Raw genomic sequence first — 23,440 nt, 5'->3', positions numbered from 1 at the left:
ACATCATACCATTGAATCGCACTACTGCTTGAAAGATCTTACCTCTTCGCATTGCCAACTAGGACTTTCACACGATGCCACAAAGGACATATTTTGAGGTCGAGTTATCCACACTGTCGATATTCGCATATTGGGAGCACTCATCCAGCTAGCCGATAAAAAATAGTGATCCCTAGAAAAACAATTATCACACAATCATACAATTAATGTCGTTCTCAGCCTCTCTCTCTCATATTTCCAATACTTACTGCTCCTCTAGTGCTGCAGGACGACTTAATTCCGAAGTTACTATATTGCTAAGGTTTCTTATATCCACAACCCATAGTGTCACTTCCGGGTTGATCGAACCCGGCGTAGGATATCGCATTTGCTTAGAAATAGGAAAAAGTGTTCTATTATCATCTCTGCCTGCGGACAACGTTGTGGTCGTTGTGAACCACGGGTACGTCATTTGCCCAACGCGTGAATCGTTGAATGTTGCATACATAATGTGACTCCCGTCAGGCGAAAACCACATCGCTTCGAATGAAGTAAAAATTTCCTCTGGACGATGGTGGAAAGTTTGTTAGTTAGATTTCAAAATTGAATATTTTCATTCCAGTTGACCAACCTTCATACAACCAATCAGGTACACCGTTGTATATAGTATTTTCTTCTCCTGTAAATGTTAGCCTATGATCTTCCTCTTCCGATGGTGATTGTCTTATATATATGTCGTTAGCGGCTACTATTGCTATTGCGGTAGTATTACCAATCCAAGACACATACTGCAAGCGAGCGGTCTGCAGTTTTGAAGAGCGTTTAAGTCTTATTGGCATATGATGGCTGAAAACGGGTAACCAAATTAGAATCTAGAATGTTATTTTTACTTGAAGTAGAAATGCATTGTTTCATAGCACACACTTCACAAATAATCCAAATGTGTATGTGAATTTGCATTCTACCTACACATATTAAAATTTCATAATAATAAATATTAAATTATTTAGAGCTTTTAGAGGAACGTCTTCACTTGTCATAAAACGAGTTAGTACTTGACTTATTATTATATTAGCTAATTATCGAATTGTATAAATGAAAATTTCAAAATTCATACTTACTCATTAGCGACGTCATATACTGTATATAGTGCAGTAAACGATATTCGATAAACCTGCAAAAGAAATAATTGAATCGTTGAATATTTTACGTTATTGTAAAAAATGTATGCTAAGAAAGCAACAAGTATGTGAGATCCTAGAAGCACATTTCATACTGATTAATTGCAGCAACTCTAATATGATTATATTCGGTTCTATTTGAATAAAATAAACCCTTTTGGACATCAGTGTTGCCCTTGGAAATTAATGTTCAAATGTTCAGTTTAAGATTGATTACTTATAGAAGCGAACATCGTTAAAGTCCTGAGATAAATACAATCATTTCTAAAATGATTTGTAATTAAATCGTGATGAACTTTCCTTATGTAAAACATTACATTAATAGAGAACAAGAAAATATAATACGACGTCCAAGAATCAAGGTTCGTAGACCTTTGGATTCAGTTCTGTTTATCAATGGGAATGTTTTTAGAATTGATTTGTATGAAATACGATATCGCACGTTTTAAAGTATTAATTTCAACCGTTTTGGCAATAACCTATACTTTGGGTATATAAGGTTGGGAAAAGAGGCCCCAAAATAACCCACCCATCGTGGTTGAGATAAACGTAGGTAACAAATCTATGCAAACGTATGCAAAAAAGTTTCAAAATTATAAATAGGAAGGCAGGAAACCCGAAATTTTCCACATTTGGATGAAACATTCAACATTTTGGCGAGGCAAAACACCCTAGTGTGACTAACCTACAATGTACAACGCGTCTCCACGCGCTTTCAATACCAGAACGTTGCATCACCGAATCAGCTAGCAATGATTTTCAACTGTTGCATGAGGTAGATCATGAACATCGCTACGACTAAGTTACAACAACATTAAAGCAGTCTACGTACCGTACGTGTGGGTGTCCGATCACAATCTTCAATTGCAACCGATAGTTACTAAAATACTGAAACTGAAGTAGGATTAAATCGGCTGCTTATGTCGTTCGTAATAATTGGTTTTACATGCGGCTTATTGGGCCCGCGCAAACCTCCTGACCGGCCTCACCACACGTATACAGATTAAAGAAATTTAAAAATTTGTCAAAAAGTCATAGAATAAGCAGTGTAAGTACACTAGTTTTAATGACAAAATGGTAGATAATAGTCCAAAGAAGATAATAATGACTAATGTCACTATGGACATATGGTAAAATACATTTAGGAGACATTTCTACGTAGAAGAAGCTATCAACAAATAATTATATTTGTTATGTAAGTTATGCATAGACACAACATGTAAAGGATTTAGTTCGAAAATTATATTGGTCGGTAACCTCGAGTTTTCAAACATAGTAATTAAATTCCACTCCGGGGTGTTAATACCTGGAAATTAGGAAACAATAAGATTGATCCAAAAATCAGCTGTTCACCAAGGACGTGCGGCCCAATTTTCGGAAAGCTATATCTAAGATGGCAGAACCGGTGGATAGGAAATATTGGGCCAACAACCTACTGTTCCTGAAATTTAATTTTTGATGTTGGACAACGTCTTACCCGAAGGTACTGAGTGTCAAATCAGAATCTAAAATTTGGTACCGACATGAAATCATGTAAGAATTTGAACGCCAATAAAGCCTTTATTTTTTGATGAATTTTCGAGATTTATATATCAATCGAATTCGCAACTCTCCAGCAATTTGTCAATTTCATTAAAACTTTTAATTAATTACGATAAACTATTGAAAATTTTAATTCTTGTCCTACCAAGTGAAAATATCAGAACCAACCAATCCTATTCATGCATTCCCAACACGGACATCAGAATGATGTAAGTTACGGGCCTTATGACCTACCGTTTCATTTTCTCCGGGTATAAAAAGGCCCATGATTCGCGCTCGTGCGTCATTTTTGTACGATGATCCACGGTGGGTGGACACGGAGAGAGAAAATGGAGAGCGCACAGAACGATGGCGTTGGTCCTAGCATCGAAGGCGGTGGTTTCTGCATCTGTAGCGGTTAAGCGACAAACTATCGAGTGGGCTTCCATATACAGATGTGCTCGACTTGCGGTTAGCGGCAGTATAGTCGACGTCAGCGGCACTGCAGTTAAATTTTCTTGCATGGTTCTGGATCTGGTTTTGTTGCAGGACCAATAAATTGGTTCTTTTCAGGACCACCATTTTATACAAGGAAAGGTTGTTGTGTGAAGAATTTTGGTCAAAGTGCAAATTAACCGCTTTGCGACGCAAGAAAGTTGCCGTCCGTAGCAGAATCACGAGAGAGAGGCGCGTCGGAGGGAGATGCTACAAATATTTATTCGCATGGATGGCATCAGTGGTAGCCAAGTAAATTTTTCTCAAGATATTTATTTGGTTTTGTTGCAGTATGTGATTGGGTAGGTATTGAAAATAGATCGATTCTCAGGATCACAATTTTGTGGAGGCGAAGGTTAAGCCGAGACGAATTTTGTCTAAAGTGCTTATTATAATCACTTGGCAACAGGAGAATGTTGCCGTCGATAGTGAAATAACGAGCACGTATCAGAAGTAGAAGCTGCAAAAACGTACTCGCATGGATGGAAATAAAACCTGAAACAAGTAGCAGACTACCTACTAAAATTACAATTTTGAAGATTTTACTTGACTGCTACTGCTGCTATCCACGCGAATAATTTTCTGCTGCGTCTTCCTCTGACGCGCGCTCGTGATTTTGATACCAACGGAAACTATCTGCCATCATCAAGCGACTAATTTGTACTTTGATCAAAATACTTCTCGCCTCAAGCTTGGATACGGATAGAAAGCTTGTTACTTCTAGTTCTTACTAAAATTTTTGGTTTAGTATATTGGTGTACTCAAATTTGCTAAAATGGTCAAAATATTAGTTTTTTTTATGATTTTTGAAATGTTGGACCACGACGATTATATATTTTTACGACGATTATATATTTTTATATTTTTTTATGAAAGTTCAAACATTTTTACATAACGTATAAAAAAAATAGAAATGTTCATCAAGCCGTTTTTGAGTTACATTTTTTTGAAAATTTCAAGTTTTCTGCCCATACACACATGGAATGAACGTTATTCTCCATTATTTCAAATAGCTCAAATTAAATCAAAAGTATCAAAATGTTATTCTAGAGTGTTTGTTTGGTCCCGTTTATTATAAGAATTTACGAATCGCAATAGCTGAAAATAGTTCAATCGGAATAGTCCGGTGTTGTTATTGATGATTTCATTTTCCAAAATCGGCAAAGCAGTATGTCGTTTTACAAAAAGGTTGGTTTTCAGCGATCCATACAATAGATTATATGTTTTCAATATTTTTGATGAAGGTAATTCATTGTGTTTTCTTTTTTGATTATGATTCATCTGTCTCCTTTTTCTTGTTCACTCTACCTAAATGATACCAAAAGGAACTATTTAAAGGGTCTATAAGATAAAGCATATGTTAGTCAAGGAAATCAGTGAAACCATCTAGAGTGATTTTTTTCGAGAGACCATCTAGAGAGACAATTTCGCCGCACCAGCAAACATCAATAATGGTGGTTTCGAAATAATCGGTCCCAATGCCGCTGGATCATCGGAAATTGACGCTGTTCCTAGTATTGGTAAGTAGAATAATCTCTTCTTTTTGTTCATTCAGACATCAATATTTGCTACGTTTTACAAGTTGTACTCGATTATTCAAAAAATTGAAAAAATATCAGTTCCGTATAATCTTACCTAATCCGACCTAGTGGCTCAATTTGTAGAGCAGTTGCCTATCATGCAACAAAATAGAATAATCGAATACAATATGTATTACATTATATAAAGAAACATGTTCCTAACTAATAGTTATTTTCCATCTTGTTTTCAGAATCTTTGTTTTCTTTGGAATCAACGAGTGGTGAATCAATTGGTATCGCTGCTGCCCAGAAACCCGGAGACGGTCAGGACATTCTTCAACAAATGAAGGCAAAATTTAATTAAATATCTGACAGAAACGATCGATATAGGATTCTAACTTTCCTTCCCAAATCCTGAACTGCATACAAAATTATGCAAGAATTCGGTGTTTCGCAACGAACTGCTCAACGTGCAAAGGAATTACAGATTGAAAAAGGTTTTATGAGCACACCGGAGACAATGCAATGGAAAAGAAAATAAAGAACCGTTATACTGCCGCTAACCGCTGTTAGCGGCAGTGTACTCGTGTAAAACAAATCTCTGGGACACAATTGTTCATTACTTTAAGCCACAAAATGAAAATTACATTATCGTGAAACGGTTTTCGATTTCAGATGAAGAAAAGTGTGTTAAATTGTAAGAATTTTGCTATGTAATATTTTTTGATGAATTATGAAAAAAAGTAATCAAATTAAATGCCGAGTTTTAATTAATCAGAGAAAACCCTTGCTTGTAGTCTAAAGCTTTGAGATTTGAGCTACAATTCCTCAATATTACAGAGCCAAGATTCTCGCAGACAGCGCTGGTTGTCAAATTTTGAATAATACCAATAGAAAGCATTCATTACACAAATAATTTCAACGTAGATTTCATTGGTCGGAAAAATTGTGTTTTTTGGACTTCAAAATTGATTTTTAACTAAAAAGAATATATTCTAGTTTCAGTTCGGTTCACTCAAAATGACCCTTTTGTGGAATAATTCAAAATAGTTAAGTTTACTCAGTCGTGGTTTACGCTACCACTCAAATTCGGCATGAGTGCCTCTGCAATCCTTATGAGCACTCATGCTGAATTAGGACGCTAACGGACCATTGTGGTTCCAGTTATAGCGTAAACCATGGCTGAGTAAACCCTAGCAATGTTGGTCTCTGCTTTTAAACAATTTGAGGCTGATTTATAGTTCTTACATTTAATGGGGTCAGAATTGGACAAGCCTCCCCTACTTTTGATGGGTACATTGGTACATTACTTCACAAATAAAACTAGATTTGTAAACATGGTTATCATGAATTTATTAGGAATAAGTTTGATAACTTCAACGAAAAGATTCCCGCAGTTATTTTGAAGTGATGGAGAATAACGTCCATTACATGTGTGTGGCTCGATGAACATTTCTAATTTTTGATATGTTATGTAAAAATGTTTGAATTTTCATTAAAAAAAATATAAAATATATAGTCGTTGTGGTCCAACATTTCAAAAATCATAAAAAACGAATATTTTGACCATTTTAGCAAATTTGAGTACACCAATACACCAAACCAAAAAATTTAGTTAGAACTAGAAGTAATAAGCTTTCCATCCATAAAAAAACATTGCAAATCGATCAAGTGGTTCAAAAGTTATGATTTTTTTAAATAAAAAAAATCGAAAAATTGCGATTTTTCTGGCAACCCTATATCGACCCTATACGGGTCAAAATATTTTCATGAAGAACACACCAAGCGATTTTGAACAAAATTGGACAACTTTTTTTCAACTTTATTCTTTTCCCGTGGAATCGCTGATTATAAATAGTAAATCATGAAAAACTAAAATTAAGATTCGTAAGGAAATTTCGCATGGGCACTTCACAACACGCATTTTTGCCTACTATGCAGAACAGCGTCTGTTGGGTCAACTATTTTACAGATAAAAGTCCAAATGTATGCACTTACCTGTTTCACATTATGCTTGAACAGTACATATCGCAGGTCGTGTGAACATTGGTAACTTTTCACATTGATTTGGCGCTGGGAAAAAAAATTCATCGTGAATGATATATGTATTTGATGTATTGCGAGAAGAAAATAACTTACTATAGTATGGTTTGTCACCAATGTCGACACAGTGTTTGTGGCAGTGTCTAATACAGCAAGCCCTCCATCGTCAGATTGAAAGACAAATTTTTTGCTATTTATCCACATAGAAGGAAGCCGTTGTGGTATTATTTCCTTCTGCAGAAAGTCGTCTAATTTCATACGCTTGCCAGACCAGTATAGTAATTCATCAACGTAGCTGCAAGGGTGCAATAAAACAATAATTTTTACTTTTTCTATCCCAAAAAATGCTTAATATAAAAGTCTTACTGAAGTCATACTTACCCTAAAAGATATATAGCTGTAACAATCCCAGATATAACAAATCCGATTACTAATAGAGAAAATATTATGCTCCTCCAATTATGGCCTTCAGGTGGGAAAAGATCCTAAAAATAGAACATAATGTATGCGTTTAAACCTCAGTCTAATGCAGTTTATTTATAATCCAGACGCATTGCCTCTATTCTGAGTTCTGATTCAACCAAGTGGGCGTCGTGCGTATGCTGTGCCAATTTATGCTATTTTAAGGCTTCCCTTACCTGTTCTTCTTTTTGTTTTGGATCCGCCACCTGCAAGGTTTCATCTGGAGGTAACCGCCATGATCCTCCTCCACCCCCGGCCCGATCTGTATGCACATTTGCGTGCATTACAGGATCCCGAGGTACTAGGACTAGCTTGATTGTACGCCGCCACGATTATGTGTTTTAGAAGCCTTATGATTTTCAGATTTTTGTGTTAATGTTATACAACCAAACAGCTGCAAAAAAAAAGGAATAATCTACAATTAGCTGGGAAATTGAAATAAGTCATTTTTCAATAAATTATTAATTATTAATTATTATTTATATATTATTAAATTATTAATTAATTATTCAGCAGTTCCAAAGATATGCATTATTAACACAAAGAAAACTAAAAAATCTATGTCTTTTCCCCAAGGTTCCACAGTTATAGAATCTAGTATGTAGTAACAACTTTTCCGTTAAACACTGTGGCGCTCGATAGAAGAAGGAGAGCGGAAGATAATTTCGGCAAATTTAAAAAAAAACGTCGTTCCGCACGAGCGAGAAGTCTTTTTCTTCTATTCATTACCAATTTTATCTGCCAATTATCTAATACATGCATTCTAGCTTAAGCTAAGAATACTAACTTTATTCATTACCTTTATTGAAGGGTTTTTTAGCCCTAGGTTGGCTCATCTCTAATTTACTAATGTATTATGTCACGTGATTGACGGAAAATGGAAACCGCCAGGAGCAAGAATGCAAAAAATGTAGGTTTTTCCCTACCAGCCTCCATATAAATTTCAAACGCAATGTGGGAATGCAATAAATCGAGACCATCTTGTTCACATTTCATTGGGGCTCCAAACGATTCAGATTTTTTTTCTTTCTGTATTAAATCTCTGGCCCCATATGAATACGATTTATCCTTACGTCAAAATTTCCTAAAATGGCAGGACTGTTTAAAAATAATTTTAGAGATATGGGAATTGGGAACTACGATTATCGCACATTTTTGACATTTGAACTGCCCTTCTTTTACCATTTGAAGTAAGCTTAGATGACCTTTGAGAACAAAAGTGACGAACCCGCTAAAAGCATAACGTATACATATAAGATTTAGTGGCAGTGCTACACCGTGCGTCTCCATCGAAATATATTATACCAGGAGGGTGAGACGCCTGTCATCCGCAGTACAATGGCACTTCTACCCAACATCCTTTTTGATACTTTTGGTAGTCATTTTCTGGGTGATATACCCTAATTCAGCTGCTCATTTTGGGCGATTGACTTGTAATAGTTAGTAAGTGCTAATTATCGGCAATTAACTTATCCTAACAATAAATTGGAATTAGTTAAGTTTTATCGAGCCTTTTGTATTTGTATAGCTATTTTATGTCGGAAAATAGCACGTAGATACATTCGAAGTTTTTTTTATCATGAATTAAACGAAATAAAAACAAAAACATTGGACGCCATATTGAATGAATCATGGGTAGGCGAATAAGTCACCTCTTCAGTCCCATGTATTATACGCAGTCACCAAGAGTTTACAAGAGAGTTTAACACGTGTCTAAGATATAGGGTAAGATGGTATAATGGCAAAAACGCGCCTGTTTGATTCCTAGAAAATCTATAACTAACTAAGACTAAAAATCAGTTAGCACCTTTAAATATTTGTAATATCATTATTCTATGCGAATGTGGAAATATTCTTGTATTACATAATGAAAATAAAAGCAAAATTCTAAAATCTAAGGATTTGATGTAATTTTTAGTGACGCTGCTATACGGTTCAAGAAAATTGCGTTTTTTTTAATGTGTTTTACTGGTCAAATTTCCCGCAGGTAGGCAGGATGATATGCCTTTAGCTACTGGACAAAAGCACGGCGTACCCAGCAGCAGTTGCTTCCTAATTATATGGAAACTATCGAATTGTAATTCAAACCTGATAAAATGAACTTATGCTGGTTTTTTCATGTCAAGCACATAGGGGCTTGTATCCTTTTTATTATTAGGTAGAGAAAATACATATGAACGTCTTTATAGTGGTATACATTAAGGAAAGGCGTTTTGACCAGGCACTTGTTGAAACCCATTTTAATGACTTTTCAAAAAAGGTTTCTCTGTAATATTCTCATATCACAACTTACAAGCAATGCATGTACGGCACAAAAAACTGCATAAATTGCGTTGAAAATTAATAAGTTATTGAAGTTCTGCCATAGGGGGTACATTATACAGGGGTTAGACAAAAATGTTCAGATAGGCAACATTTTGTTGGAATTCGAATCATCATTTAACTTTGATTATGATAATCCGATTTTGATAAAACTGGGTACATCGGACGCGGAAACTTTTCTAATATTCTGTTCAATATATTCAAAATACATTTTGACAAGCAGAAGATGTAATTTTATGTGACGTCTACTATAATCATATTTTATGCTAGCTATAGATCAAAATCCTTAAGGAATACGCCATTATGGCAATTTCCGTAAAAACGGTTCCGAGAATATGATGAAAGGATAACTGATCGGTACAATGCGAATATGGGTATCTAACTATATGGCTTTGTTAGACGATGATTACAGTAACAGTTTCAGGATAATAATGTCCATTGCCTTCCTTACAGCAGGTTCCAGGGGCCTCCGAGGGAGAGGTCGGGTTCGGAGCCCACTAGAACCATGCATATATAGGTGCCCATGAATATAGAATTTATATTAAATATACATTTTGAGAACAACACTCCCAGCTAAAAGTTTAGGTGCACCCTAGAAAAATATAGCCAAAAGTTTTTGGCTGTATTTTTGCCGTCTTACATCCGATTTCGGGTATTGACAGCTCAGTACATGGGTAGATCTTACATCGTAGGTGTGTGAAATGAACAATTTTTATTTTTTTATCTGCTAAAAAAATCACCATGTGATACACATTTTTCTTGAACTTATGTTGTCAAAATATGTTGATGTCGAAATTGAGCGCACAACATTTCGAAATAAAAAGTGGAATGGAACCCAATTTTAATCATCTTTGAGAGGCAATGATGAAACTTCGGCGGAAAAGTTTTGTTTCTTTTTAAAAATCCAAATGTTCACTCAAGTGGATGGTATGTACCAACTATATAGTGAACCAGTCATAAGTTTGTGGTCACTCTCCTGATGTGAGTTTTAATTCAATTTTAGCCGAATATTGTTTGAAGTAAAGTTCTTAACCTTTTGTTTGAAAACTCACTTTCTTAAATATATATTTTGCCTGATAACATTTCCATATTGAAACGGTTATACTAAGATTAACCTTCCCAACAGTGCCCAAAAACTCATTCTTAGGATGTTCGGCCCATATTAACTCGAATTTGACATAGAAATACCTCAGTCGTTTCTCAGCCAAATTTACATGTTGTGTGGATCCAAATGGCTGATAACGGGAACTTCAATAAGACACCAAAAATTTTATTTACAAGCTACAATCAAGAAATTTGGAACTAGCTCATTCAATATATATGTTAATACGGTTGTGTACGGCTTTCCGCCACAGTGCACTGAGGTGGTAATATGTCTCAGGTAATATGTAACCCCACGCTGATGGTAACTTACTCAAACCTCACACATGTTTACATACTCAAAATGATCGTAAGCTCATCAATTTTTCGTAACTGATCTCAGTTTAATGATCGGCCACACCTACACAGTGAAAGATTCGACAGTTGGCACCTTTTATATGGACGTAAATTGGACAATAAAACCGCGCTACTACGATTTTATTACTTGTTCTCTGGAAAATGTGCTGAAACTGTTTTACATATGATGGAAAACGTTATTTAGCCAATAGTCCCGCATTCTGAAATAAGGACCAATTCATCTACCAGGTCAGCCAGGTGTTAGAAAATTGATAGCAACCCCACCCATCAGGGCATTAGAGACCATCCCTAGCAGCACACATATTCCACATAAGTTACTGTAACTCATATGTGACCAGATTTAGACACAATCAAGTTGCTGCAGCTACTTTTGTCTGACTTGTGCTACTCGGGATGCATTTGATTACGATTTAGATTAAGACAAATCGGATGTTGTACGCATGGCCTCTGAAGGTCTATATGGTCATGATGAGTTGCTGCCAATTCTCTACAGAGTATAGTTGATCTAGTAGAACAATAAGTTCAAAGTCTAGAACAGTGGTGCTCAGCACTTTGGGCGTTTTTTCCCTTAATATGGTTATCACACAATAAAAATAAGCTTTCACCTTACAAGTTAGTACTTAGTCGGCAGCTTTTAAATATATCTATCTGCTGAGGGTAATCAAACGAATAATGATGATCATACTCATGGCCTCGAAGGGCCTGTATGGACATGATGCGTTACTATAAATTTCCAGCAGAGCCTAGTTAGCCTAGTAGAACAATTGGTTCGAACTCCATAATGATTTGAGTGGTTTGATCATAGTATTTGGTCATTTCTAAATAAAAAATTACACGCATAGCCTTAAAAAGCTAGTATGGACATGATGGCTTACTATCGATTTTGTTCCAAACAAAGTCGACCTGGTAGACCAATTGGGCTGAAATAGAGAATAATTTGGAGGACTTCGCATTGGACATCCGCTTTGGACATATCTAAATTGTAGATCATTCGCATGGCCTCTAAGGGCCTGTATGGATATAATAGGTTATTATCAATTTTGTAAATGCCCCAACCAAATTGTATTTCAAGAATTTTTAAACTTTCCCCGTCAAATTTGCAAACTTTTTGTATAAGTACACATATAAACAAAGCTGACCTCAAGACGAATCGATTGATGAGAACATCTTGTAAATCGGTTCATCCATTCGTGAGTTATGTTGCCTCAAAGGAAATGCAAACTCATTTTTATATGTGGAAGAAGAATAGAAGACAAGAAGATTATTAAGTCAGTCGATTTATTTGTTTGGAAAGCGATCCAAAATGATACTATATATATTATAAACAGAGTGCTGTAATATTCATATTGATATATCATATCATAAAATCGTTTGTTTGTGGCTCAGTTCAGAAACAAAATTTGTCATCTCACAGTTTTGCTCAACATTAAACAAGGCCGTTACAAATAACTGTATATATATAAAAATGAAATGGTCTGTGTTCGTATCCGCATAATTCGAAAACACCTGGATGCATTTTATTCATTCCTTCAGCAAATATCTCCGTTATCGTTTCCGACGGGTTTATATGATATTTTCACACGTAAAGATCACAAGTAGAGTAAATCCTGAAAAACTAAATTTGAAAAACTAAAAATTCGTAAGGAAATTTTGCGCATTTTTGCCTACAATGCAGGACAATGTTTGCTTACTATTATTTATTAAAATTACGTCCTACTTGTCTCCGACAATGAAAAAAAATCAGAAAAATCCTCGGATTTGTTAATGAATGTTTTGAAAACCCCTGATTGTTGCCTCCTTAAATTATAATTTTTGGGCAAAAAATCCGAGGGGGAGACATAATGTATGGTTTATATATGTATCGGCCTTCTCCAATTTCAATATTAAAGGCATGAGAGCAAAAAATCTCCTAAAAATTCAATTAATATTCATTTTTTTTCTACCTCTTCGTGAATGACTCTACGTTCCAACTGGAACATGGTCTACCTTCCAACTTTTGGTTTAAGTACTAAGAAAAAATATTTTAAGCTCTTTTTAGTGGAATGTATTCAACCGTCTAAGACGAGTTAAGCACTCTCCATTTAATTTCACTACGTTTTGTTATCATACGTAGATACGTATTTCGACCTCAACTGTGAGGTCGTCTTCAGTGTCTTGTACTTGCTTGTGTCTTGTACTTGTACTTGAGTCAAGTACAAAACACTAAAGACGACCTCACAGTTAAGGTCGAAGTACGTATCTGCTCAAGATAACAAAACGTAGTGGAATTAAATGGAGAGTACTTAACTCGTCTAAGACGGTTAAGTAGTAAGTTTAGTAGGGTAAGATGGGGCAAGGCAAGGACACGGGGTAAGACTGGTCAGTGCCGTTTTTGAGCATCGTTTACATTTTAATGCAGATATTAAGCCGATGCAAATATTTAAAAACAATAATGTCTCCCCCCCTCGGATTTTTTTACCCAAAAATTATATTTTGAGGGGGCAACAACATAAAATTTGGATGACTTTGAGGATTTTCAAAACATTCTTTAACAAATCCGAGGAGTTTTATAGATTTTTTTCCATTTGAGTATTAATTTTTTATTATCCCCTCCCTTGACCTTTCGGAGACCAGTAGGACATAATTTTAACTAAATATTTGTAACAGCCTTATGCCTTTTTTAAGAATAATAATTTGGTTCTACTTTATGGTATCCTGAGAGGGAGAAACAGATTAAAAAAATGTGTATGTCAAGCCGAGCCGAAAACTAGTTGCCAGTGTGAGCCGAAAACAAAACTGTCAGCAAGAAAATTTTCTAAGGCAATAGGGGAAGTGTACCGGTTTTGGCCACCGTAGTGCCTAATTTGGCCAACCCTGAAAAATGGATATTTTCCAAAAACTATCGATCATTTTCCACAGCAAAGAAGCGTAAGGGATGTATCTCCTGTTACAGCTGAAAAAAACCATCGTAAATTGCTTTATTTTCGGAATTATGCGAGACCCTATCTAGACCAACATTTGAAAAGGGCATAACAGCTAAACATTATTCCTTCTGATTCTTCGTCCACATATAAAGCTTTATATGTAGACGAAGAATCAGAAAGAATAAATTTTGGCTGTTACGCCCTTTTCAAATGTTGGTCTAGCTATAACAACAATAAAACGCAAAACAAAATCGGTCTTTTCAGGTGGCGCCTACGTTGATTGTTTTTCCTTGTTGAAAATTTACTTGTTGCATGACGACAGTATTTTATTTAATTTGATGTGTAGTATCGAGAGCTCCCTCCCAGATGATCACTCGATTTGAGGATAAAAAAATATTTTGATAGAAAATGGCAAGTTATATATTTTAAACGATTAGACATTCTAACATGAACCTACAAATGGAGCAAGATGGATCAACACATACTGAGCGGCATAGTTCGTATACAAAAAATATTTTTCATTGCTTATCCAATCATTTTGAGGTTATCTTCCAGCATAATGGTGTTAATTTGTTAATTAAAAATATATAATATTTGCCTCGATTTTTGCCTTTAAGAAAGCAATACTTGTACGGTCTGTTTTCATAAAAAAAATTGCAGACATTTTTCGAATGTAAGGTGATTATTTCTTCAAGAGCCTAAAAATTCTATTTTATTCAATATCATCATTTGCAATAAACCTATCTATCTGTGTGTAATTTAATATCGCGAATTAAAATAATAATAATTGTAGAATTCACTGTTCGACCCATCTTAAACCGGCATTTTTTCTTGTCATAAGACGAGTTTGTACAATTCCATTTAATACCATCACTTTATTGTACCTTTGACAGAAACGTATTTCGACATCAAAAGTGGAATTTTCGTTATTTCATGCACGTGGGATACAGATTATAAGCTATTTTTATAAATCCACGTTGAAAAAATAAATTTAAATATTTTTGTTCGGGACTCGCGACCCATCTTACCCCATCCTACCCTATTCTATTAGCATTTCCTCAGTTATTGATTGAAAGCATGCCAGCCAATTGCATAAATATGTATATTGTGTGGTAAGCATAATTGTTTAACCCAGAATGTCGAGAATGTCTCCTATCCCAAACCGGACCGAGAATCGAACTCGCCATCTCTGGATTGGCAATTCTACGCCTTTGTTCGCAGATTATTGAATATTAATTGATAATTTTAGTGAATATGTTTGCTCTCATCACCAAGATACAATATTTAGAGAAGTTTTATGCTAAACAAAAATTATTTGTGTCAAAATGTATACGCTGGTTCATTCGGAAACAAAACGTCGAAGTTTTGAGTTGATATTTACATTTCAGTCTATGCTCAATGCCCACAGCAAAAAAATGTTTCAGCAGTGACGACAACTACAATATCGCTCTTTAGTTTAATAATTCTATTATCGCAACTAATAGGAGAAGCATAAGAAGAAATCGCAAAATGTTGAACGGCTGAAATTCTTGCCCATTGTTGAACACCCATAAGAAACGCACGTGCGTTCAACAATAAGCGAAAAAATAGCCGTTCAACATTTGTCGAATTACCCTACATAGTCACATGATGTCATATTGTTAAAGTTCCTGACATTATCTAACATAAAAGCGTATGAAAACTAGTTTGGATTTTTCTTATCCAAATAAGTACATCTGACCATTGTTCACCTCTTGCCTTCTCTTGGTAAGATGATTTAAATCAAACACAATATTCCGCATGCATCATGTTGCTATTAATAAAATGAGCGAAATGGAAAATTGCATTAATGGTCTGTATAATTAGCAGTGGCAGTGGAATGATAGAAAAAAAAACCAACTAAATGAAAATAAACATTTCTGTTGCATATTATACTCTTGTAATAAAGGAACTCTCGAATAAGTACAATCTCTTAGTCACTGATTAAACATCAAAAATAACCTTTTCACAAAATCCAAATTGTCATTTAAATCCAAGTCTTAGAAATTTCAACTGATTATAGGCAAATAAAACTAAACCCTTCATAACTATACTATTAATGCCCAAGAATTCATAATCTATATCGTCGTTATCTTCCAAAAACCAATTCTTGATTCAAAACTATATTAAAGATAATACAAATGTGTACACTATGTTTTAATGAACGAGTAAAATACATTGAATAATATTTTCACAATAATTTTTAGGATTATGATAAAGTAATAACACTGTCGTTAATATACTCACATTATTTCCAAAGTGAAAAATATTAAGCAGATCGACGTTTAAGCACACACAAGGATCCAGAGTGTTGGCGCAAAGACATTCCTAGGAAAACTGTCGGCCAGTCGCCACTTGCTCTATGCAACTAATGCACCTGCAGTGCTATATTTGGACAGATATGACAAGAGCACGAATGCAGCGCGTTGCAAAGGACATTTTGTCCAACCACTTGGCTCTGGTGAATTTTCACTCTAGGAAAACGTGGAAAACGACTTGTCGGGTACAATGGCGATTGAAAACTGTGCTCCACATAGTATTGTTTGCATGCTTCACACGTTGAAATTTAAACTGCAGAAGACATAGTGGCCGAGATTTATGACTGTAAAGTTGCGAATCGATATGGCTAGATTGCGGTATTTTGCAACTGGACAGTAGCTGTACGCATGGTGCTCTCACTAGGGAACACACTATGAACAAATAAAACAATGCATTGCAATGCATCGTCGTTGTAGGTATTTGAGCGATTTGCACTAATTTAGTATCACCTATGTCTAAGATAGGTGTCTCCAGTAGCCTTGCAAGCAAAGGCGTAGGATTGCCAATCCGAAGATGGCGAGTTCGATTCTTGGTCCGGGCTAGGATGTTTTCGGGTTGGAAACTTTCTCGACACCCTGGGCATAGTGTATCCATTATACTTGCCATACAAGATACATACTCATGCAATGGTGGGCATAGAAAAGCTTTCAATTAATAACTGAGGAAATGCTAAAAAGAATACTGTTGAAAGGCAGGCCAAGTTCCAGTTGGAATGTAGAGCCATTGAAGAAGAAGAAGAAGAAGAAGATGTCTAAGATAGACATAAAAAACTATCGAAAATGTAATTAAATGTCAAACAACTTGAGTAAGATATACACATGACACATATTCTTCGGATAGATGCACCCAAGATGAATACACCGCTAGGTGTTCCAATGTGGCAAACTCACGATTCAGCCATCTTGGATTTTAGTATGGGAGAGCCAGCCGGTTTGTTTTCGTTTTGCACTGAAAATGAATTTTTCACCCCCGCCTTCTTCTCTTCCACAAACTAAGCACATTGCAACACCTAGCTGTGTATTCATCTTGGGTGCACCATTGCTGCAGAGCACCAATTTTTTAAACTACATTTTTGACATTATCTTATTGTTTCCCATATTTTCCAATACCTAAATCATCAAATAAATATTAATATTAAGTATGATGAAAGTTTAGCGAAAAATAAGTTTAACTCAACTAGATTCTCCCTTCCCTATAAGTCATATTAACAACCAATCAAATAACAGCAATAGAATTCTACAACTGAATTTCCAACAAAATCCCAGAAATAATCAAAACAATTACAAATGAACTAATCACAATACCTTAAAATCAAAATATAGGAGGAAATCAAAATCGCTTTATGAGTAATCAAAATAGGATTGCAGATGGACCCGTAATGCTGGGTAGACACCTTTGCGTGGTGTGTTACGGGGTAAGATCTACCATGGTTACATTGCCAGCTACAGGCAAATCCTGACCCAACGATTACCTTCCTCATTATCCAACTCCGTGGTACTTATGAGGGTGTCGCTAAGTCGGTGGCCTCTCGTTAAGTAAGTACTACATCAGCACTTCCTTCCTCTCCCTAGTTACGGTGAAGATGGGCGTGGCCAGGAGTAGTAATCCTCATGCTTTTGTTATTTTTGTTTAAGACTGGAATCAAGGACCACTCCCCTTCTTGATTTCTGATAGCATTCTAGATAAGGATCTCAAAAGTAAAACATGAGTATCACTAGTGTCCAATCTACGAATTACACCGTAACAATGCTAATGCTAATGCTATCCTAATCAAAATAGGATTGCAGATGAATACAAGAGAAGAATTATCGAGAGAATTATCGTTAGACGATATTCCAATTTTTTTTAAATTCCTGATCGCAAAAATATGCTATAATTGTCGAAAGTTTGGACATCACCACACAAGATACTATTCAAGGCGGACTGTGTTTTGCTGCAGATTTGGTCTACCAGAACTTCACTATGAGGATTGACCATACTATGAATAAAAAAACAAGTTTGGAAAAATTGAAGGAGCTTGTTTTCCCTGCCACTGAAAATCCCACAGAATCTGCCTCTAAAGTTACAATCGGAGACTTTCAGAAGCGAATCACCGAAAATAATAAAAATTCTCTGATAATTCGGTCCACTTTCATAACATCAACTCTTCATTTGTAAACTTAGATGGAGACGCTAGGTCTTTTTAAACTTCGATATTTGGGGACTTTAGCTTCATGGCTTACTTGATAGTGGCAGCATATCAAACGCCAGCGGCCAGCCGATGTAAATTGTAGGATATTTTGATATCCCCTTCAATGTCAATCAAACAACAAAAATACTTCTATGTCTGGATGTTCCTGAATTGGAAATTATGTGCATTCTAGGCATGGATTTACTCATGTTGATTAATATTAAACTATCATTAGGAAATATTAGGTTTAACGATTTCAAGGCGGCAAAAGATAGTGGGTTACGGTTCCGGTAGTACCGGTAACGAAAATACCGGGAATACCGTTGATTGTCGGTACCGAAAGTGCCGGTACCAAATATCTATGAGAACCGGTATTTACGGTACTAAGAAACCAGTAAGGAAAATCGCTAAATATTGAACGGCTAATTTTGTCGCCTATTGTTGATCTCCCATAAGAAACGCACGTGCGTTCAAGAATATGCGAAGAAATTAGTCGATCAACATTTGGCAAATTACTCTATTTGGAAAAAATAAATATGGAGGAATTAGAAATGATTGCTTAAAAGGGACAAAATCCACTCTTGTACTCCAATGGCTTTGCCGGCCATTGCATGAGTATGTATCTTGCGTGGCAGGTTCAATGGATACACTATCCCAAGGAGGGGGCAGCAGGGACTTTGTCCAAGGGCTTGACGACCCCTCCCCATGGCCACTGCGAGTTAGACCGGGACCATCGTCCCTAACCCCTAATCCCAAGACGTCAAGCGACCCGTGCCGAGGGGATGCATGGCCAGGGGGGTGAAATAATAAGCTAGGCCTTTAACGGAGCCTGTGGGGTACCTGGGCACCCTACACAGTAATTGTCCCTTACCGCGTCATGTTGGGCTCTGGCGTGGTGGACCTCTTTTCCCGAGCAACTCGTGGGACCAAAATGGAAAACCAAGTCAATTCTTCAATTGGTGGTAGTAGTGTAGGCGACAAGCTCTCTGGGGGCCGCTCCAAAACGCGGAGGGTTACTACCCCGAACAAGGGTAGTGGGGCTGGGAAGCTGAACCCCGGCCAGGTACCTCCAAAACCGGGGGAGGAAGGACCTGGAAAGGTCCGTCCACCCAGGAAAGACGGTGGTAATGGGTTACGGCAGGCTGAGAGCTCTCAGCCGCACCAGACCAGGGAAATAGAGGGGGATGACGCCTCCTGGACCCTGGTCAAGAACAAGAGGAAACCGAAGACGTCAAGGGCCGAAAAGAAGGCCCAAGCGAATGCGGGTAGCAAGAAGTCTAGGGTAGGCGCCAATCGCTCCAGGGGCGATGCCCTAGTCATCAAAACGAAAGAGGCTAAGTACTCGGACGTTTTGAAGGCGATGAGGAGTGACGTCAAGCTCGGTGAACTCGGCGCCGACGTACGACGAATAAGACGTACCCGGATGGGCGAGATGATCCTCGAGCTAAAGCTGGGCATCTCGCAAAAGGGCGCCGCCTAGAAGAAGTTGGCGGAGGAGGTCCTAGGCGAGACGGTCAAGGTGAGGGCACTCACTACGGAGGTGAATCTAAGGGTTAAAGACCTGGACGAGATCACCGAAGTCGAAGAGCTCGTCACGGCACTGCGGCGACAGTGTGAAGTGGAGACGCTCACCGCAGCCGTTCGGCTACGGAAAGGTCCGGCAGGGACGCAGGTAGAATTGGTTCGGCTATCTGCAGCGGACGTCTCCAAGGTAGTCAAGTTAGGGAGCGTCAAGGTGGGATGGTCGGTATGCCCTGTGGGCATATACGAGCAACCCGAAATTTGCTTCAAGTGCCTGGAACCGGGGCACAAACAATGGGACTGCAAAGGCCCTGACAGAAGCAATCTCTGCCGACGCTGCGGATTGGAGGGACATAAGGCACAATGCTGCACGAACCCTCTCAATTGTTTGATTTGTTCCAGCAAAGCTGTGAACAGCAAGCACCCCATGGGGGGTTCGATGTGCCCGGCGTTTTAGCGTGCTGCAAAATCACAGTGCAGGTAACGCAGCTGGCTTGCTCGGCCTCGCCCGAGTGTTTGGTGTGCGCAGGTTTAGAGGAAACGGCGGAACACGTGTTGTTCGTGTGCTCACGTTTTCGCGCAATGCGTGACCACATGCTTGCCACATGTGGGGTGAAGAAGCGTTCTTAGGGCCATATTTGGCGGTGTATAATGGCACGCCACGTGCCGGCGAACACTGCAAAGATTGTGTTCACTTCCAACCCGGCAGGTACAAAAAGGCGTGGAGCGCAGCGAGCGAGGTGGCCAAGCCAAGTACAAATCGATTTGGCGAGCGTGGGACGCAACCGAGCAAGGAGAGATGTGGCCTCGAATCGTGTATTTTGGCGTCAAATTCTGTTGATTGATTCTGATATCTGTTTAGATGTACGCTAAAAATGAAAAAATCTGCTACACTAGGGTCGCTTTTAACACGGTTTGGTTTTGCTTGTTTCTGGACTTTCAATTTATTGAAACATGGAATTAGCCCCACGAAAGTTGTGAGTGAAAATGAAGAATATAATAAAAACTCTCCCTAAAAACAGCAGAGGAATCAGGGTATAAGCAATAAATAATTTTAAAAAATCCTAAATAATTTAAATTTCCATAAACATCTAAGAATTTTTCCCAAAACAAAAATAAATGAGCACTTTTAAAGGCAAAAATTGCAATTAGGGCGATACAAATATTTAAAAACTATTTTGTCTCTTTTTTTTTGCCAAAAAATAATATTTTGAGGGGGCAACAAAATAAAACTCGGATAATTTTGAGGATTTTATAAACATTCTTTATCAAATCCGAGGAGTTTTTTTTATTTGTTTCCCTTCAATATTTATTTTTTATTATCCCCCCCCCCCCCCCCCTTTGACCTTTCGGAGACCAGTTCTACTCAAAGTATGAGGGAGAAAATGATCGAAAGATAATTGAAAATCATCAGATTGAAAGCCGTTCGCTAGGGAGTGAATAAGTATGAAACTATAGAGTGTAATGGAGGCATGGAGACCACCTATTGAGCAGCACAACAATCAAAGCGTGAATCTTCTGGCTTTATCCAATAAACAGATGATTCATTTCAATTAGCAATAAACAATTACAAAATTTGCCACGAAATATTTTTTTCTACAAAAAATTAATAACTTCCCACAAAAAAAACAATAAAGAGCAATAAAAATATGAAAGCTTCCATAAAGAAAAAAATTAAAAAAGCATTTTTTCTATTTATTGTTCTTGGGAAATTAAATCATATGTTATTTTTTTTTGGAAATTTTCTTATTTTTTATTGCTCTTTATTGGTTATTTTGTGGAAAGCATTTATTTTTTTATAGAAAAAAAAAATTCTGGAAAATTTTGTAATTGTTTTTCGCTAATATTCATTTATTTATGGAAATTTTGTGTTTTTTTTTAAAGGAACATTTTGATTTGGAATTTTTTAATTCTTTCTGGAAATTTTATTTTGATGATTATTTCATTCAAAACAATAACGGTCGTATGCTTGACCTTTGTTTTGGTAGTACTGATGGTGATATACACATTACTCATTGACTGAGGCACCTTCCCCTCTTGTTCGATCATCGATTCACCATATGCCACTGTTAGTCGAAGTACGCAGCATTTCTCCTTGTGTATTCAATGATCCAGTAGAAGCAGTTTATTACGAATATAGAAATGGCGATTATTCTGGGATGAACAACTTTCTCTATAATATCAAATGGCTCGAATTATTCAATCAAGACCTCAAATCATCAGTTACTGTCTTTTCCAATATTGTGTTATATGCTATTGACCAATTCGTACCAAACGATCTAGGAAGCCTCCGCTAAATCCACCGTGCACCAACAATTATCTCAAGCGCTTACGGCGTGGAAAACGATCTGCTTTGTGTAAATATTCTAAGCATAAAACACACCGGTGCAAACTGCTATATAACTCCATGAATGTCCGCTATAAACGCCTGAACAACAAACTTTTTTTCGCCTACCAATGCAAAGTTCAACGGAAACTTCGTCACAATCCAAAAGGCTTTGGAACTACGTCAATCAACAGAGGAACGAGTCTGGTCTACCTACAGTCATGTTCAAGGGAAGCATCGAATGTTCATCTCCATACGGAATATGCGATTTGTTCCTTAGCCATTTTTCGAGTGTTTTTACGCAAGAATCACTTGGTGTCAGCCATGTTTCCAAAGCCGCCAACTTCATTCCCCCGTGTCCTCCATAGTAGGTGACCATCCTTTTGTTGACGCGCAAACAATAGCCAATATGTGCTGTTCCATGAAAACCTCAACTAGTCCTGGACCAGATGGTATCTCAGCATTCGTATTAAAACAATGTTCGAATAGTCTATCCGTACCATTGTCATGCCTATTCAACACATCGCTTCAAGCTGGAATATTCCCGAATCATTGGAAAAATCGTATATCTTCCCTGTCTTTAAAAAAAAGGTAGCAAACGTGAGGTTAGCAATTATCGTGGGATATCTGCTCTATGTGCAATCTCAAAGTTGTTCGAGAAAGTAGTGTACCGCAAGAAAGTCATTTGGAACCGTTGATATTTCTGGTTTATCTCAATGATGTAAATATGCAACTTAAATCTTTTAAGCTCTCCTTTGCTGACGACTTTAAACTATACTGGGTCATCAACGGCGTCCGTGATGCATTAGTTTTACAATCTCAGCTTAAAGTTTTCACTGAATGGTGCAATTTAAATCGCATGGTTCTCAATGCTGATAAATGCTCCATAATTTCATTTTCCCGTAAGCGCACGTCAATCGACTTCAATTACAAAATTGGTTCTACAAGTCTTAAGAGAGAATCTGTCGTTAAGGACCTAGGTGTGTTTTTAGACTCTAAACTATCTTTCAAGGATCATATCGCTTTCATATCATCCAAGGCTTCAAAAACACTAGGTCGCATAGCAAAGAAATTCGATAATATTCATTGTCTCAAATCATTATATTGCTCATTGGTGAGGTCTTTGTTAGAATATTCGTGTGTTGTATGGGCCCCTTATTACCAAAATAGTAGGGTAAGACGGTATAATATGCCCCCCCTAA

The 23,440-nt window shown here is 37.0% G+C and overlaps 1 protein-coding gene across 3 annotated transcripts in view; it reads right to left on the bottom strand.

The window, feature by feature from the left end:
- Positions 1 to 23,440, bottom strand: part of LOC134211648 (dipeptidyl peptidase 4) — a 59,926-nt gene that overhangs the window by 32,130 nt on the left and 4,356 nt on the right. For 2 of the 3 annotated variants that reach the window (XM_062688737.1, XM_062688735.1), the window contains exons 2-9: positions 7,378 to 7,595; positions 7,121 to 7,224; positions 6,836 to 7,034; positions 6,695 to 6,769; positions 1,101 to 1,153; positions 611 to 825; positions 249 to 543; positions 43 to 172 (exon numbers count right to left, since the gene is read on the bottom strand). In XM_062688737.1, coding sequence (XP_062544721.1) covers positions 43 to 172; positions 249 to 543; positions 611 to 825; positions 1,101 to 1,153; positions 6,695 to 6,769; positions 6,836 to 7,034; positions 7,121 to 7,224; positions 7,378 to 7,485 — 1,179 coding nt within the window. In that variant the 5' untranslated portion in view covers positions 7,486 to 7,595. Of the gene's footprint in view, positions 1 to 42; positions 173 to 248; positions 544 to 610; positions 826 to 1,100; positions 1,154 to 6,694; positions 6,770 to 6,835; positions 7,035 to 7,120; positions 7,225 to 7,377; positions 7,596 to 16,149; positions 16,422 to 23,440 lie in introns of those variants that run through there. The other variant, XM_062688736.1, reaches the window with a different exon arrangement.

Source organism: Armigeres subalbatus, chromosome 2 (genome assembly GCF_024139115.2).
Source record: "Armigeres subalbatus isolate Guangzhou_Male chromosome 2, GZ_Asu_2, whole genome shotgun sequence".
Lineage (NCBI taxonomy): Eukaryota > Metazoa > Arthropoda > Insecta > Diptera > Culicidae > Armigeres > Armigeres subalbatus.
This window is presented reverse-complemented; position numbering and strand designations above follow the sequence as displayed.